Source organism: Apodemus sylvaticus, chromosome 17 (assembly GCF_947179515.1).
Source record: "Apodemus sylvaticus chromosome 17, mApoSyl1.1, whole genome shotgun sequence".
In the NCBI taxonomy this organism is placed as follows: domain Eukaryota; kingdom Metazoa; phylum Chordata; class Mammalia; order Rodentia; family Muridae; genus Apodemus; species Apodemus sylvaticus.
This window is the reverse complement of record NC_067488.1, coordinates 68180260-68194038: the sequence shown is the minus strand read 5'-3', so window position 1 is coordinate 68194038 and position 13779 is coordinate 68180260. Positions and strand designations below refer to the sequence as shown.

General features: G+C 50.5%; 1 protein-coding gene across 1 annotated transcript; it reads right to left on the bottom strand.

Annotated features, from left to right (window-relative positions):
• Positions 1-1724: 1724 nt before the first annotated feature.
• On the bottom strand, positions 1725-13445 carry Krt79 (keratin 79). The gene is made up of 9 exons (XM_052160603.1): positions 12981-13445; positions 10918-11135; positions 9598-9658; positions 9404-9499; positions 3754-3918; positions 3425-3550; positions 2570-2790; positions 2231-2265; positions 1725-1990 (listed from the first exon to the last, which is right to left on the bottom strand). The coding sequence occupies exons 1-9, from the start codon at positions 13443-13445 to the stop codon at positions 1785-1787; spliced, it is 1593 nt and encodes a 530-aa protein (XP_052016563.1). The 3' UTR covers positions 1725-1784.
• Between the last annotated feature and the right edge of the window lie 334 nt (positions 13446-13779).

Here is a 13779-nt window from a genome sequence, read left to right as displayed (position 1 = left end):
GCTCAGCTTCTAGACCCTATCTTACCGTCAAAGGGCTGGTCTTGACTCTGCTGCTAACGTATTATGGCTTTCGGAAACGCCTGCTCTCTCCAGTCAGTCTCCCCCCACCAGCAGCCTGGTTTCGATCCTACAAACTAACAGTTTAGACTGCCTACTGACTTCTTTTTCTCTGTGGGCAGCGTAACCCAGTGATGGGCCTGGACTTTGGGGTAACATTTTTTTTGGACTTTACATGCAGCTCTGTGTTCCTAAAAGGTTACCTAACCACTCTGTGCCTTGTTATACCCATCTGCAAATGGGGTTAACAGTGTTTAAATCATGGACTGTTGAAGAGACGTGTCAGAGAACCCAAGCTCTCATCCTGAAAAGCCCCTGGAGAATATGCTCAGCGATGTTGGGGGTTTAGGGGGTACCGTTTGCTAAGTCAATGACCTGTGTCCCCAGCATACTCGTCAGCATTCAGGCGGGAGGGGAGGCTCTGGCTGAGCTGCAGGCAAAGTGGAATGGGGGGGGGGGCAGCTGGGCCTCAGCCTTTTGCATGCCAGGGAGGAATGGAACACAGGCTGGGGAGGAGATGCCGGGAGCTGAGGAAAGGACGTGATCTGGGAGACAGGACGCAGAGAGGGTGGAGGGCACTACAGCAGGAAAGGAACGGGGCTTGAAGCCAAAGCCCTAGCCACCAGGCATCATCTGTCGCTACAGATGCGCAAGCTAACTCCTGGAGGCCTCCATTTTCTTTCTTTCTTTTTTTCCTTTTTCCAGAAGTACCAACTTTTTATACTAATGCAAACAAGATGGGGATGGCAGGTCAGTAAGTCAGATAAAATAAATAAGGCAGCCAAAAGTCTGTATACATCAATTTAAACATCAGAATTGTATGCTATCCTTATGATATTATTAGATTATGCTAAACCTCTTAACATAAAAGTCTCCATTTTCTAAGTTGGAAAATGGAGAACCCTGTGTCCCTGTTGAACCCTGGAGCAAATCAATGTATCTATAAAGCGCACGATCTGACTAAAAGTATGTTTGTGTTGGTGACTAGATGTGAGGGCTAGGGAGAAAGCACCTGAAGTCTGCAGAGAATCCTGAGGTCTAGGGAAGGGAAGGGAAGGGAGGCTTCCTAAGTCACTGGCTTTCTGTGTCCACCTCACAGTTTCTTCTTCACAGGAAGGAACTAGGCTTGGAAAAGGTCAGGACTCTGCCCAAGTTCACACAGCCAATAGAGGCCAAAGGTGAGATCGACCCAAAGTCCGCCTGGTTCTGAAGGCGGCAGTGTAGGAGTCTGCCAACTGCGTTAGGTCAGCACCCCAGACATTAGTGCTGCCCAGCTGGGGCACTCCTGTTTCCCCGGGGGACAGACTGGAGATACACACAGCTTGCAGAAGTTGCTGTTTATTGAGACACAACACAGGCACAGACAGGGACTTGACCATGAGGTGACACAGCTGTTCTGGTGACAGGATGAGGAGCTGCTGGTCTCTGGCAACCCCTTCTGCCTCCTCTGGCTTGCCCTGAACTCAGAGCAGATCTGCTGAGGTGAAAAAGTAGAACGGGATGTCCTGCCCCCTCTAAATGGTCAGGTCACCCTCAAACCAACCAGCCGGTGGCCCTAACTTCCCTCCCATTCCACTGCATAACCAAGGAGAAAAACCTGAATAAATTTGAGCCCTTTCCCAAATGCAAATTATATGTAAATTGTGCACTACAATTACTCAGCCTTTGTGGTCCTGAGAAGCCATGGCCAGTGCGAGGACCAAGGCCCAACTTGAAAAGCCTTGCTGCTAGTATCTCCGGCTAGAGGTCTTGACTGTGGTGGTCTTCCGTAGGATGGAGGTTCCTCCAGAGACCTGACCGCCTTTGGCAGCGCCATAGCTCACACTAGCACCGATGCTGCCCTTGCTGGCCCCGCCAGCCCCGCCCAGAGAGACGCCGCTCCCGAAGCCAGTCGCGCCTCCCGCACACACGGAGGTAGAGTTGCCGGTCACAGCTGCAAACAAAGTAAAGACTCAGGAATTGAGGAACTATAGAGCCAGGAAGGAGCAGGCGGGGAGCCCAGAAACCCGGGAAGGACTGGAGTAGGGTAGTGTGGCAAACCACTGGCAGCTCACTCTGCCAGGCCCTTTGAACCCTGAGCCTAATAGAAGGGCCCCGCAGGGCCTGGAGGAGGCATGGAAGGAGCGGGGCAGAAGCGATTGGTGTGGAGCAGTGTCGGACAGTGGATACTTACAGATGCTGATTGCGCTGGGACAATCTCCAGACATCCTAGGGGAAACAGGGCCCAGAGCAGTTAGAGATCTGGAAACCCCATGTGAAAATCTTCCCTCCCTCCCTTGCCTCTACAGCTCGGTGCCACGGCCTGAGGGCAAGACCGAGTAATAAGTAGTGGGAGTGTGGGGCAATCCAGAATTCAAGGTCATCCAGCAGAGCCTAAAGGCCATTCTGCGGAGACTTTAAAGCCTCCCCTCTCTCCCTGCTTCCTGTGGGACCACTGACAGACCCTGGTATCCCTAAGGACAGAGCCTCCTGTCTTTCTCAAGGTCTCTGAAAGGTGTGCAGAGGGGCTCACCGGCTCTCCTCGCTCTCCAGCAGCTTGCGGTAGGTGGCGATCTCCATGTCCAAGGCCAGCTTGACGCTCACGAGTTCCTGGTATTCACGCAGCATCCGGGCCAGGTCCTCCTTGGCCTGGTGCAGGGCTGTGTCTAGATCTCCAAGCTTCTTCTTAGCATCCTTGAGCGCCATCTCCCCATTCTGCTCTGCTTCTGCGATGGCTGTCTGCAGCTGCTGGCACTGCCCACAGGAAAATGGAATTGGGAATACTGTCCAGGATCATCCCATTCACCCCTTTGCTCTCAAGCCAGGAGCCCCACGCCCTACCCAATCTGGGAAAAACTGAAACAATGTAACTGAAAGGGAATTTAACAGAAGCAGTAAGGAAACACAAAGATGTAAACTCAATTCTTCCCGCAGATTTGCCCAAGACTTTGGAAGAAGTAAAATGGACAATACAGCCTTACTGCCAGGCAAAAGCCTTATTCTATCTATAGAAGAAGCCACACGGTTTGGTCATACATACACAGAGTCAGCATCCTCTGCCCTCAGCCCTCAGCCCTCAGCCCTCAGCCCTCAGCCCTCAGCCCTCAGCCCTCAGCCCTCAGCCCTCTGCCCTCTGCCCTCTGCCCTCTGCCCTCTGCCCTCTGCCTGCCCCCTACACTGACATCCTGGAGTAGGATAGCATAGATTTGTCCCTTGGAAAGAGGTCATACCACATGCTCTACCATACTGCTGTGTGACCTGCAGCAAGTCTGAATAGGGGGGTCCCCTCTGAACCCCAGTAACTTCTCTTGGGAGCTCCTACCCAAAAGGAAAAGGTTGATCTTGGTGAGCCAGACTTTGAGTGTTCCAGGCTAACCCCATGGCCCACCTGCTTCTTGGCTGCATCCACCTCGCCCCGCAGTCTCTGAATGGTGCGAGTGAGTTCTGCGATCTCGTTTTTAGTGTCTCTCAGGCTGTCCCCGTGCTTCCCAGCTGTCACTTGCAGCTCTTCATACTGGAAGCCAAAAAAAAGGTGTCAGTGAATATTGAGCGCCCTGACCTGCTTGGTAACTGCTGGTCTCAGAACCTACCCTCTGCTGGGAGTCCCATGAGGCTGAGTATGCCGGGTCCCAGAGATCTGAGGGCCCAGTGGGCCAGCCCTCTCCAGGGGAGGAGGTCCACGTGCAGCCTGTACACCCAAGCTGGCCGTCTGCTCACCTTGCTCTGGTACCAGGACTCAGCCTCAGCCCGGCTCTTCTGGGCAATCAGTTCATACTGGGCTTTGACCTCAGCGATGATGCTGTCCAGGTCCAGTCTGCGGTTGTTGTCCATGGAGAGGATCACGTTGGTGTCAGACACATTGGTCTGCACTTGGCTCAGCTCCTGTAGAAATAAGAGCAGCTGCCACCAAAGTCCTGCCCTGTGCCTTGGGCAGAAGCAAAGGATGCAGAATGGGACCCTTGCATGGCTTCAGAGGGGTATCCTAAGCCTCCTCAGTATCCTCCCTAGAAAGAATCTACCACTGGAAAGAAGAGCCTCCATCTCCCCATGTGAGGTGGGCATACATCCTCCCCGTTGATCCTCAGGTCTTCTGCTAAGAGATCAGAGGAACGAGGGGAGAGTGCCTCTCTGCCCTGTGCCACCCTGGCTCTGGGTACACTTTCACTGGTTTCTGTGATCGTCACATCCCCTGGAGACAGGCACTCCCCAGCTAGCCTGAAGGCTACTTCTGGGCCCTCAGGGAAGATGGCATGTTCAGGAACCTACCTGTTCCACCATCTCTTGTGACTTTGATGATAAGGGAGAAGAGAGGCTTGGCAGGAAAGAGATTCCTACCAGAGTACCAGGTACAAGGGAAAGGGGAATACACAGGAACCAGACGCTGGCAAAGCCCCGATGGCTTCTGACAATCGATGCACTAAACCACGGAGTTCTCAAGACCTCCATGCATTTCTATGGCCACTTCCTTTTTTAAAGATGCATCAGTGACCAGGAAGGTGATGTACAGGTAACAGGAAGTTGAGGATCTGTAATTCGTTCACTGGGTTACAACATTGGCTCCCAGGGGGCTCTGCCTCTCTCATCCCTTCGCTCCCTGTGCTTCTACCAGATGGCCCTCAACTCCAGCTGACAAGCCACCTCCCATACTCTCCCTGTGATGCTAGCATGTCACAAACACACACACATACACACGTAAATACACAGGCAAGCATACACACATGCACACAGAGAGTGCAAGAGAATATGAGAGACAGAGAGAGAGAGAGAGAGAGAGAGAGAGAGAGAGAGAGAGAGAGGGAGAGAGATCAACACCCTTCACTTTCTAGGTAGTTACTGTGGTTTAGGCACCAGCTTGGCCATTCAGTAAGCATGGTGTGTTAGATTTCAGGACATTTCTTGTTCTAGTTCCACAGAGAGAGTAAGTCACTTGTCCCAAATCAAAAAGCAGTAAGAATAGCCCTTTTTAACCCTTGAGTACCTGACCTCAGAACCTGAAATAGCTCAGACCAAAAAGAGTTGAGAGAGAGAGAGAGTCCAAAACCATATCTAACAGCTTGAGATACTGGCTATGTTCTAAGTACAAGGGTGGGAAGAAATGTGTCACTGAAGGGCAGAAGTCAGGGGACAGGGTTCTGAGGCCACCCTCCAGAGGTGTCATGGCCAAACCCAGAGCATGGAATTGAATCCTGAGTCCTAGGTTGGTCATCGAGAATGGCAAAAGAACTGTCAGCCTGGCCCTTCTCTTGCCCTGAAAGGAGACCCTGATGGATGAAGAAGCCCTTTGACAGGAAATGATCCCCCAGCATGGTCCACAGTTACCTTTCCTCTCTACATCTTCACCTAAATCTCCCAACTTGCCAATTTCTTGCCACCACAGACACTGTGCCCTTTGATGGCAAAGCCCTGCCAAGCTGAGCCCTTCCTGTGCCCGCTTCTGAATGCCAGTTCTTCCTTAAGATCCATTGCAGATATGTCCTCAAAGGACCTCCCCTCTCCTGCCCTCCAAACCCCCCTCCACAGCCTCCAGGTGTGCCTCAGCACCTTAAGCCTGTCGCAACAGGGCCCTCTTAACCGAAGAACTTGACCCCAAGGGCAGGAACTTACTGGTTATGTGGGAGGAACCCCATAAACGCTTGTTAAGTAAGCCAGGTAGAATGAAAGAAGAGGCTGCTGGGTAAGCCAGCTCCGTGCTTTGGGCAGAGCAGAGCCAAACATGAAACATGAGAGCAGACAACGTGAGGGTGGACAGGTCTCTCTCTAACTCGTGAGAGACCACCACAAATCCCAGCAAAGAGAAATGGGAAACACCCAGAATCCTTTAGGGTGAGCTCCACCTGACTAAGCAGACAGAAGACAGCAGAAGAGCAGAGAATGCAAGGAGACAGGAGTGACACCGGGCTAGAGCCTGCAGAAGACCAAGAAGCCAACAACTCAACTACTGTGTCATCTGCCTCGGATCCTTCACAGAGAACAGTCCTCAAACTGGAAATACAGGAAACAGAAGCCCAAAGGGGGCCTTTACCTAAGCAACCTCAGAGTCTAGCCTGGAGGGGCCATCCTAGGAGGCCCAGGGAAGGCTGAGGAGATGAACACTGAGCCATCCCAAAGGAACAAGGATGAGGAGTCCAGAGCCCAACAGCAAAGCCCTGCTCCTCTCAGGAAAGGAATCAGGATCCTGCAAGTTACGGAATTATAAAACACGGGAGGAAGCACGGAGCCACCAAGAGTCACCTTGGCAAGACCCACATTGTTCCATCAAGGCAACAGGCCGCTGTAGCTCTGTGCTGGTGCGTCCCGTTCCTGCCCCCAGAGGCACTGGCATTGCCTCTGCCCCTGTGCCCAAGAAGCTCCTGATGACGGCCAGTATAGATGCCTGCTGCACATTGCAGAGGTTGCGCTGCCACCCTGGGCAGCTTTGCCAAGGCCACCTTTGATGTCAAGATCTACAGCTACCTGACCCCCGACCTCTGGAAAGAGACTGTTCACCAAGTCTCCTTATCAGGAATTCACTGATCATCTTGTGAAAACCCACACCAGAGTCTCTGTTCAGAGCACCCAGGCTCCAGCTGTGGCTACCACATAAGGGTTTTTATACAAGAAAAATAAATGAATTAAGTCTGAAAAAAAACCAAAACCAAAACCAAAAAAAAAAAAAGAAAGAAAGAAAGAAAGAAACCAAATAGGTTTCACTTTTCACACATGAGTCTACTGCTGGATGGCCAGAAACTTACCATGGGCATTATCCCACCACTCCTTCCCAGAAATCCCAAAAATGACAAGACGTGCTGGGGGGATCACTCAGGAAGTAAACATTGGTTATGTAAACATGAGTTAGGGTCCTGAGCAACTAGGTCAAAAGCTAGGCATCTTGAAATGTGCCTTGTAACACCATTGGAATGAAGAGAGACAGATGGGTCCCCAGCCAGGCTCATTGCCCCAACCTGTCTTGTCAAAACAGTGAGGTACAGTCTCAGTGAGAGAGACCTTGCCTCAAAAAAAAAAAAAAAAAGTAGAGCATTCTGAAAGAAGATACCTAAAGTCAACCTTTGACTTCTGTGTGAGCACACAGACACACAGACACACAGAAACACACACACACACACTCATTACAAATAAATATACCTTAATTTAAAAAATACAACAGGGTAATGTACTCCAAAAGATGGCATATTAAATAGATCGGGAGTCAGGTGACAGGCCCCCACATGCATTGTTCCAAGCTGGCCTTGAACCCGGCTGGGTCCTCTTGCCTCAGCCGCCCAAGTACTGATATTACAGGCATCAAGAACCACACTAGCTTGTCTAAGTGGATGCTGAAGTAACCTGGCCCCTTTAACCGCACAATCTGAATGAAGAAAACAATACTGTGTTGGGAAATCATCAATGGAGGCCCTTAGGGCTCTGTTCTTAACCCTGATCCCCTTATCACTTCAACCAGTCTCTTACACGGAAGTGTCATCAAACACTTCAACAAGAAGGGCTAGCCTTGTCTTAGTTCATAGAGTGCTTTTCTAGCAAGCACAGAGCCCCAGGTCCAATCCCCAGCACCTGTAATCTCAGCCCAGGAAGATCAAAATTTCAGTCACTCTCAGCTACATAGCAAGTTTGAAACTAGCCTGGGCTACATGAGCTCCACAAAAACTAGTAATCATAAAAAATTTTTAATTTAAAAGTCTAAACAGAACATTTACCCGATTTGGACAAAAACAAACAAACAAACAAACAAACAGGACAGAGCATGGTGCCACCAACACATGGGAGAGGCTGGTCCAGTGCCCGAGCACCATGGTGTTGCGTGATGGTGTACACCTCAGCAGAATTACAGAGAAGGAAGGGGACACTAACTCCTTCATTTTGCATAAAAACCCTACTATCACCAGGTGTGGTAGAACAGGCATATAATCAGCACTTGGGGAGCAAGCTGAGGCAGGAGAGCTGCTGTGAGTTTCAGATCAGCCTGTACTGTACAGTGAGTTCCAGACCAGGATAGATTATATAGCAAGGCCTTGTTTCAAAAACTAATAGCTGGAGATACTACTCAGTGATACAGCACTTGCCTGTTTCTTGGTTCCATTCACAGCATGCATATACACATACATACATGCACACATGCACGCACGCACACACATGCAAGCAGGTATGTACATATATACACACACCCACACATACATACATACACACATACATCCACTCACATACACACACACACACACACACACACACACGAACACACACATGGAAGTATGCAGGTACCACATACACACACATATACATGCATGCACACATGCACACACATATGCAAGCATGCAGGTATACACACACACACTTCTTTCAACTACCTAATTACTGGAGAAAAGTATGTGCACACCACTCTTGAGAGCATTCATGTGAAAATATCCAGAGATTGTCTAAGCAGCCAGCATAATAAGGTGTTCTCAAAAACACTACACGAACTACAGGACCGCTGAGGGGCAGGAATAAATATCTGCTTGCCTTCCCCACCCATCTGTCTCCTGAATACCGAGTCCTATCCCTGACTTCCAATGTCTCCTTTCTTCATTGTCACAAAATTCGTTCACGTCACCTTGAACAGAGCCCTCAGTGCAACAACAGCTGCCCCCACAGGCAGCAAGCACCCTGCTCCTGGGGGTCAAGTAGAGGTTGCGTGAGCCCCTGGATGGCTGGCACAGAAGGGGTTTTGCCCTGGGTGGAAGATGAGTTAGGCGGTCCCTGCTGATGCCAGGAATATCTGCTTCTCTAGGGAATTCCCACTAAGCTTGACCCTACTGTCCCAGTCCGCAAGACTCCCTGTCTCCTGAGACCCATCCTGGAGTTCCTGAACCACGCACTACTCTACCTTACCAACCTGGAGCACAGTCCCTGCTGCCCCATTTCAAACTGAGCAACCAAGAGGGCTACTCCCTCTGACTAGTTCTGTGACCAAGGAGGACTAGTTACTCTGAACCACACAGTACCAATGGCTCTCAAATGGGCACAATAGCACCTACATTGTGGGACTTTTGAGAGAAATATGCACAAAGTTGGCTCAGGGCCTGGCCCTGTTGAAAGCATCTATTATATGAGAGGTCGTACTCATCATTAAAGGGTGGGGTCGCAATTTTTTTTTTTTTTTGAGAGTGTCTCACTCTGGCTGGCCTAGAACATCTATGAAGACCAGGCTAGCCTCAAATTCACACCACCTGCCTCTACCTCCAAATGTTAGGATTAAAAACATGTGCTACCACACCCTGTCCCATCCTGTAGGCCCCAAACTTTTACCAATTAAGTAACACTGGTGCCTTCACACCTCCGGGGGTGGCTCTCTGGCAAATGTGAGCAGATCGTGTCTGCCCTTCTGTCTCCTTACCATCTCGTAGAGCTGTTGCAGGAAGTCAATCTCTTGTGTCAAGGTGTCTGCTTTGCCATGCAGATCCATTCTGCCCATGTATGCGGCATCTACATCCTGAGGAGAGGGGAGAGCGAGAAAAGTGCTCACACCCAGATCCACGCAGACCCTGGCAGCAGAAGGACCACCTCCCCGAGCCTAGCCACCCCACGCACCTTCTTGAGCAACACAAACTCATTCTCCAAGGCAGTACGTTTGTTGATTTCATCCTCGTACCTGTAATACAAGGAGGGCTCAGGCCAGCTCAGGCCAGTTCTGTGAGGTACCAAATTCAGACACTATCACAAACTGTAGGAAGCCATCTCTTTGGATGAGAGCCTTTGAAAGCTCTTCCAGACAAAACAAGGATGCCAGACTGACCTCTGTCTCCACTTTCAATAGCATGCTGTCATTTGAAACAACCAATTCCTTCCCAACCGCATCTGTAATACTAAGGTTTACAAACTGCCAATGTCAAGTTACAGGGAAAGTTATTTTAAAATTACACTTTAATGTTATAAATATGTGTATTGTCAACCATATAGTTGGTAGGTCATTTGAATCTCCACTCAAACACTCATTTTTCTAAATTTATGATATTTATGGACCAGTTGAAAATCCCACCTTAGGTATCCCATGAGGCTGAAGAATTATTGCGCTGAACATTTTAGACATGATCGTAGTATTTTGTATAAGTTTTGTCAAGTTAGGCAAATGAACTATATAAATAGTTCTTTTACATAACTATTGGGATTTGGATCAAGATTATGTGAGGATTTGAGGAATTTGTGGCACAGACATAAGAATGTCCAGGTCGATGTTTCTCAAGAAGGGAATCTGGAATGCCGGCGCATATGGGAAAGAGCACAGGAGTGCCTGTGGCCTTCCTCAGCATCTGGAGAATAGTCATGGTATATACTGTTCCTGTACCTCAGATGTTTTTCTGAAGAAAAATAACACTGCTGTGCCCTGTAAAACCTTGAGCATACTGGGCCGTGAGCCATTAACTCTGAACTGCCATCAGAGAAGCCATGATATTAAAAACAAGCCTCTGCTTGGCTGCCATGTCCCTAGTCCCTCCGTCTCAGGAGGGTCCATCTGGCCAACCTTTCATGCGCACCTAGTAAACAAACTTAGGAAGAAAGCGACAGGTGACTAGATTTGCTTGGAGACATGAAGGGAGGCAGTAGAAAGAGACGGGGGACAAAGTGAGATTGGCTGAGTCAAGTGTGGACGGCAAGAGCTTGGAATTCAGTACACAACCCTCCCTACCTTATAAAAGGGACACTTTAAAATTACTAATCTGAGTGAGGTTACCACACATGTGATCCCTGGGGCTGAGCGAGAGGAGAGGAGCGCCAAGAATGAGACCCTGTCTGAACAAACATGAAACACACACACATGCACGCATGAACATGCCCCTGCCCCAGCCCCAGCAGGGGCAGCTCTGCCCGTGTGGGGTGGTCTTTTCCACGGTGTCACACTCTGCCCCTCACTTGTTCTTGAAGTCCTCCAGGTTATCCTGCACGTTCCTCAGCTCCATATCCAGCCGCCCCCGCTCGCTCTGCTTGGCATCCAGCTGCCTTCTCAGGGTGCTCAAGTAATTCTCAAAGAAAGGCTCCAGGCTCCTGGCGACCCCTGTGTTCTGGCTCTGCTCCTGCAGCAGTGCCCACTTGGTCTCCAGCACCTTGTTCTGTTGTTCCAGGAAGCGCACCTGGAGGGAGAATGAGTGGTCATCACCTGGGAGCAGCATCCAGCACACACAGGCCAGCGTCACTGAGGTGGGGTAGCATCCTTCATCTCTCTGGGAGGGAGCGATCCTGCTCAAAGGACAGTTCAGACAGACGGAAAGGGCTCTAAAGAGTTAACAAATGTGTGTGCTGGTCACCTGAGCTACTCATTCTGTTCTCTGCCTCACTTTCTTCCCACTTGGCCCAGATGAAACTGGATGAGGCCAGTGTTTGTGAGACCAATTCCACATCAGTCAACTTTTTAAAATATCACAGAGGCCTGGCCGTGATACCATACGCCTCTGATCCCAGCACTCAGGAGGCAGAGGCAGGTCAGTCTCTGAAGACAGCCTGGCCTACAGAGCAAGTTCCAGGAAAGCCAGGGCAGCACAGAGAAACCCTGCTTCAAAAAAATCATAAATATATATACATATATGTGTGTATATAGACACATGTATATGTATGTATGTATATATACACACATACACATAAATGTGTGTATATATATATATATATCAATATATATATATCAAATCCAACCTCCCACATAGCAGTTCACAACTGTTTGTAATTCCAGCTCCCGAGGATTCAATAACATCACACAAACATATATGCACACATAAATAAAACTAAAACAAATAAAATAAAAATAAATAAATAAAATGAACAGCATCAGGGAATCAGAGCTGGAGATGGGTCACTAGTTAAGAGCACCAGATGCTCTTCCATGGGATCCAGATTCAATTTCCAGCACCCACACAGAAGCTCACCAAAGAACCAAAAGTCACCAGGGGAAAAGGGCAAAAAGCAGGTGGCACAACTTCCCTTACCCTCTGCCACCCGGTCCCTCCAGGTGCCACCTCTACAGCACCCCAGGCCTAGTCACTTGGCCAGGAGCCCTGTAGCAAGTACACCTTGGTGCCCAGGACTGTGGAGCTCTGCAGCCTCTTCACGGTTATGCCCCTGCCTCACATAGCCGTATGATCCTGAGCAAGTCTCTGGACCACTCCAAGCCTCAGTTTTCATACTGAAAAAATGGGCAAAGCATCACCTACCCAAGCTCCCCATGGAACCCTGAAGGTGACACTCGAGAAAGGGGATAGGGCCTTTCTGGGTTAAAGGTTCAAATCATGGAGTTATCCCTCAGCCTAATCCCACAGCCTAGGCTCAGAGCCAAGGTACACAGAGCTAAAGGAATGGAGCAAGAAATGACAGAAGTGGCACCAGAGTGATCCCGGTGGTCATCCTGGAGGTGACACAGGATCCAGAACACCCTTAGAGTGTAATATTCAAAATGTGTGGTGGCCACCCTCCTCGTGGTCCCCCCAAACTGAGCTTCTTGGCTGGAACAGGGAGCCAGGCAAGGGAGGGCATCGGGCTTCCTCTTGCCCTCCATGTTCTCATCGTGTCTGACCATGAGGCTTCTTCAGCTGGAGAGGACAGACAGAATTCCAAGGCTCCAACCTTGGATGGTTTGTAGGACTCCTGAGCCATGCCCAATTGCCCACAGCTATAAAATGACTCAAGTCATTAAAGGCCAGCCTCCTAACGGGAACACTGGGGACCACTCATCTCTTAATAATGGGGTAAGGCTGCTGCTTAACGGTGTGAACAGCACCACAGGAAAGACTCCCACACAGGTGTGTGGGGTCCCTCGTTCACAGAAGAGACCCCAGCCACTAGGTTTTAGCCCCAACCTCAGGTAGGCAGAAACCACGGTCACCCCACCCTGCCCACCTAGAGTACATGGTAAAACCTGCCTTTGCCCAGACCATCCCACCTTAAAGGTTCAGCTTCCATCCCACCCCACCCCGGTTCTACCCACCCACCTTATCAATAAAGGAGGCAAACTTGTTGTTGAGGGTCTTGATCTGCTCGTGCTCCTGGGTGCGCACCCGATGGATCTCTGGGTCGATCTCCACATTGAGAGGTGTCAGCAGGCTCTGGTTGACAGTGACTTCCTGAATCCCCCCGGGAGGACAGACTGGCCCAAATGTCTGCCTGCCAGCCCCTAGGCCCACATAAGCTCCACTGCCAAAGCCTCCTAGGGCCCGGCCACAGGAGGCCCCACCAGCCACGCTGACGGAGATATTCCTGCCTCCTAAGTTGTAGAGGCTCCGGCTGCCAAAGCCCCCGGAACTGGCCCCAGAGCGGGCCCCACCACCACCGCTGCTCCTGGACATAGTCACTGAGCTGTAGCTGGTTCGCGTCCGACTCCCACCACCTCCGCTGGCTGAGTTAGAGCTGAACCCTCCTTTAGTGGAGAAAGTCTGCCTGGACAAAGAGGACCGCATGATTGTCAGTGAGAGCGCAGCTGAGAGCCGGAGAGCCAGCCGTAGTGAGCTGCTGAGCCACCCAAGGCCTTTTTATCTTTTCCCAACTGGGTTGGCCCTGGGCTCCATACACTCCTGCTGTGATTACCACAGGTGAGAGGGAGGGGCCCTGGGGGGAACCCCTCTCCCCCGGGATGTGGGAGGACCTCACCCAGCCATCACTGAGACTGAAGCAGAGACTACTTGAAATGGGAAGCACCCCACCCCCCAGTCTCCCCACCCCCACCAGACCCCACCCCACCCCATAAGCTCTCCTCACTTGGAACAGGATGATAGGGCTCCTACAGTTACCCTC

Coding starts and splice junctions, on each gene's coding strand:
- Krt79 (XM_052160603.1), bottom strand. CDS start 13,445: ATGCGGTCCTCTTTGTCCAGGCAGACTTTCTCCACTAAAGGAGGGTTC. Junction 9,659..10,917: donor CTGGAGGACTTCAAGAACAA/GTGAGGGGCAGA, acceptor CTTGTATTACAG/GTACGAGGATGAAATCAACA. Junction 3,551..3,753: donor AGTCCTGGTACCAGAGCAAG/GTGAGCAGACGG, acceptor TTTGGCTTCCAG/TATGAAGAGCTGCAAGTGAC.